General features: G+C 40.2%; 1 protein-coding gene across 1 annotated transcript in view; it reads right to left on the bottom strand.

The window, feature by feature from the left end:
• The window catches only part of LOC106514093 (uncharacterized), an 11,341-nt gene that overhangs the window by 2,137 nt on the left and 5,895 nt on the right, over window positions 1-3,309 (bottom strand). The window contains exons 3-5 of the mRNA XM_014003235.1: window positions 2,997-3,123; window positions 1,823-1,945; window positions 1,269-1,755 (exon numbers count right to left, since the gene is read on the bottom strand). Coding sequence (XP_013858689.1) covers window positions 1,269-1,755; window positions 1,823-1,945; window positions 2,997-3,123 — 737 coding nt within the window. The remainder of the gene's footprint in view (window positions 1-1,268; window positions 1,756-1,822; window positions 1,946-2,996; window positions 3,124-3,309) is intronic.

Below are 3,309 nucleotides of genomic sequence, written 5' to 3'. Positions count from 1 at the left end.
TTTGATGCATTTTTCAAATTTCACCTTGGGGCAGAGTTATCTTTTCACAGGGTGGGTAAGGTACACTTTAAGTTTGTGTATAAGCCATAAATCGACACTATGAGCGAGAGCTACTTCGACTCCGTTATGCTTATCCTGAAACTACTGTGTAATGTTGATGCAACACTAAAAAGAGTTGACCTTAACTCTAAAGTGTTAAACTTACACTATCAAATTTGCTGTGTAGGAACACTTCATAGTGTCTGTTTTACACCCTTCTACACAGCAAAATAGTAAATAATCAACACAGTCAAGTGTCAAATTAACACTCAGGAGGTATTTCAACCTCCAGTGTTAACCATCAATAACTCAACGCAGTGTTGAAAAGCATGAGAATCAGAGTTGATTTGTCACCACAGTGGAGTACTTTATTAACTCTGCTTATCATATTTACGCTCATCAGTTATTTGACTTGAAGTGTTCAGTTTTATTAACACTGTACAGTGTTAGTCAGTGTTAATTCTTAACTCTATTTAGAGTTAAATTGTACTCTGAGAATTTAACACTATGGAAAGAGTTAAATTGACACCAATTCAGATAAGAACCAAATAGACTCGGACACAATGTTAAATTTAACTCTTTAAGTGTTGACTTAACACTGCAAAATTTACTATAGACTCAGTACCCCGTAACAATAAAATAAAATATGTATATATATTTTTTAATTATTTAGATCGAGCGCTACTTTTTGGGGATAGCCAGGAAGTTAGCAGAGGTTCAGTTTCAGCTGTAGCCAAACTAGTCCCCCCACTTGAGGCTAGTGTTTTTACCCAACAACAGCACAATATAGCCCAACCTGCTCGGCACCATCCGCTCTGTGAATTTAAAATAAAAAGAAAAGAAAAAAGAAAGAATTTAAAAGAATTTTCCAAATTTCCCTGTGGGATCAATAAAGTATTTTTGAATTGAATTGAATTGAAAAGGATGAATGACTGAAAACATCTCTAAAATGCTGTTTTTGTGTTGTCATCATGCGTGTAGATCATAATGCAGAAATATGATTTTCTTTGTTATTAAAATGTTAATATTAGGATCAGTAAATGAAGTTTGTCGTTAAAGAACGAGTCTCTGAGGAGGAGAATTCTGCAGGGAACATGGTTTCATTTTAAAGTCATCCCAGGTGTGTGTGTGTGTGTGTGTGTGTGTGTGTGTGTGTGTGTGTGTGTGTGTGTGTGTGTGTGTGTGTGTGTGTGTGTGTGTGTGTGTGTGTGTGTGTGTGTGATTATTACCAGCCGGTTGTTGAACCCTGGCAGGATAGTCCTCGGTGGAGTGGGGCTTTCTGGTCCTCGGTCTGGGCTCTGCTTCGAGCTCAGCTCTCCGTGTTGTGTAAAGGGAAATGGCCTGAGGACCGCTGAGCTCATCGTCCACTCTGTGTTCATCAGAGGTGCTGAAGTCTGACGGAGCGGGGGGCCTTCCATTGTTTTCATCAGGGGTTTTGTTTGCTTTACTGAAACCGTCTTCACTCAGGAACGTCTGAGCTTTACTCCCCTTAAAGCTGTTCCTTTTTGAAACCACAGCGTCAGAAGCCATGTTTTTGCTGCCCGCGGCACCGTGGGTTCGGTAGCGTTGCTCTGGTACCAGAGGGCGGCCCCTGAAGGCCAGGTCTGAGTATTTCTGCTGCATTTCCATGACGGACTGGTCGGCACTGTTCAGGTGGTATCGTCGAGGCTTAGGCTTGGGCTTCAGTGGAGGGCTGCTCTCTAAATCCACAGAGACCTGGAGAAAACGAGAGAAAGCTGAGGCTGGAGTCGGCTTATTTAGGGTCAACAGCCTTTCAACCTACCTCTACTTCTTCATCCGTCGTCTCCTCATTGTTGTCTTTGATTTCTTCCAACTTGTTTTTCTTTTCTGTGTGATCCGTCAGTTTTTTATGCTGTTCTCTTCGGTGGAAAGCCTCCAACCATTCCTGCCACATTAGATCAGAAATGTCATGTGCAACAAGTCATATAATGAGACCCTAGCATTTAAATATACAGATTTGTGGATTATATGGAATGTGAATAAAATGGGATTTAACTGTATTTTTGTGACAGTTTGCCTCAATAAGTCTTATGTAGACTGTGGATAAGACACAATGATATTTATATGACATCAGAATTGTCTAGATCAGGKGTATCAAATCCTGGCTCATACATACTGTACACCACAAATCTAAAATCATCATAAAACCCTTAAAAGTTTGCTAGGACATTCATAAAACCTCATTAAAAGCATTCCAAAATACACAATAAAAACATGTCAGCAGACAATGGTTTGTCATGTGTGGCTGTTTATATAGGACCCTGTTAAGGACAGACCCAGCAGAGGGAACAAATGACTTCTTGAACTAATTTTTCATTGTTAGAGGGACTATCGGTATTAATGGTTGCAGTAGATGAGTCACCTGTATTCCCCTTTTCTCATGATTCTCTTGACTATTTTGACCACCTGGGAAAACCTTTTCCTGTGTCTGGCTAAGAAGTTCCCATGAGACAATATTAACAGAGACAACACTCAACCAGTGACTTGTTCACTAACTGCAAACTGTGTTTGTGTTAAAGCTCCTTAAGCATTGGGCTGAAAGGTCAACTTGGTGTCAATTATTGTTCTGAGGTTTTTGAACTCAGTCACTTGAACCAGTTCTTGCCTTTTTATGACCAAAGGTCTGAATACAGAACTGGTACTAGCTGCTCTAAATCTACCTTCCAAACAAGCACCTTGGTTTTACATTAAGGTCCAGAAAACTGTCATCAAATCAAGTAGAGATTTGGTCAATGAGCTGAGAGTTAGAGGGGCTATCAGTGTGTTTCAGACCAGCAGCTAGGGCCACGTCATCAGCAGGGCTAACAGGCTTCTGCAGAACTTAAAGAGGGCATTTAATCACTGAATCATGTGTGTCGAAGCAGGGAAACAAGCAAAACATGCAGGTCAGCAGCCATCAAAAAACAGGATTAAACAGCCCCTGGTTTAGATCATACTTGTGGTCCCAGTTGATCCTCCACCAGACGATCCAGGAGGTGATAGCACTGCACCCGGGCCAGCAGCAGTTCAAAGGCCAGCTGCATGGCTGTCTTTGGGTTGGCGTCCGCACTGAGTCTAAACTCACTGAAATGAATGAAGACCAAAAAGTTAGAAAAAAAAAACAGCATTGAGGTTGTTTTTTTAATCGCAATAATAAGATAGGATAACAGGAAAATATGCTGCAATAGGTGAAAAATAATAAAACAAGAACATTGAGAAAAAAATACAAAAATAAGCAACAATAGTAAATAAAAATTACTATATTATCAA

The sequence above is a fragment of the Austrofundulus limnaeus genome, unplaced genomic scaffold (assembly GCF_001266775.1).
Source record: "Austrofundulus limnaeus strain Quisiro unplaced genomic scaffold, Austrofundulus_limnaeus-1.0 Scaffold0, whole genome shotgun sequence".
In the NCBI taxonomy this organism is placed as follows: Eukaryota; Metazoa; Chordata; class Actinopteri; order Cyprinodontiformes; family Rivulidae; genus Austrofundulus; species Austrofundulus limnaeus.
Note: the sequence above shows the minus strand (reverse complement) of the source record. Positions and strands in the feature narration are given on the sequence as shown.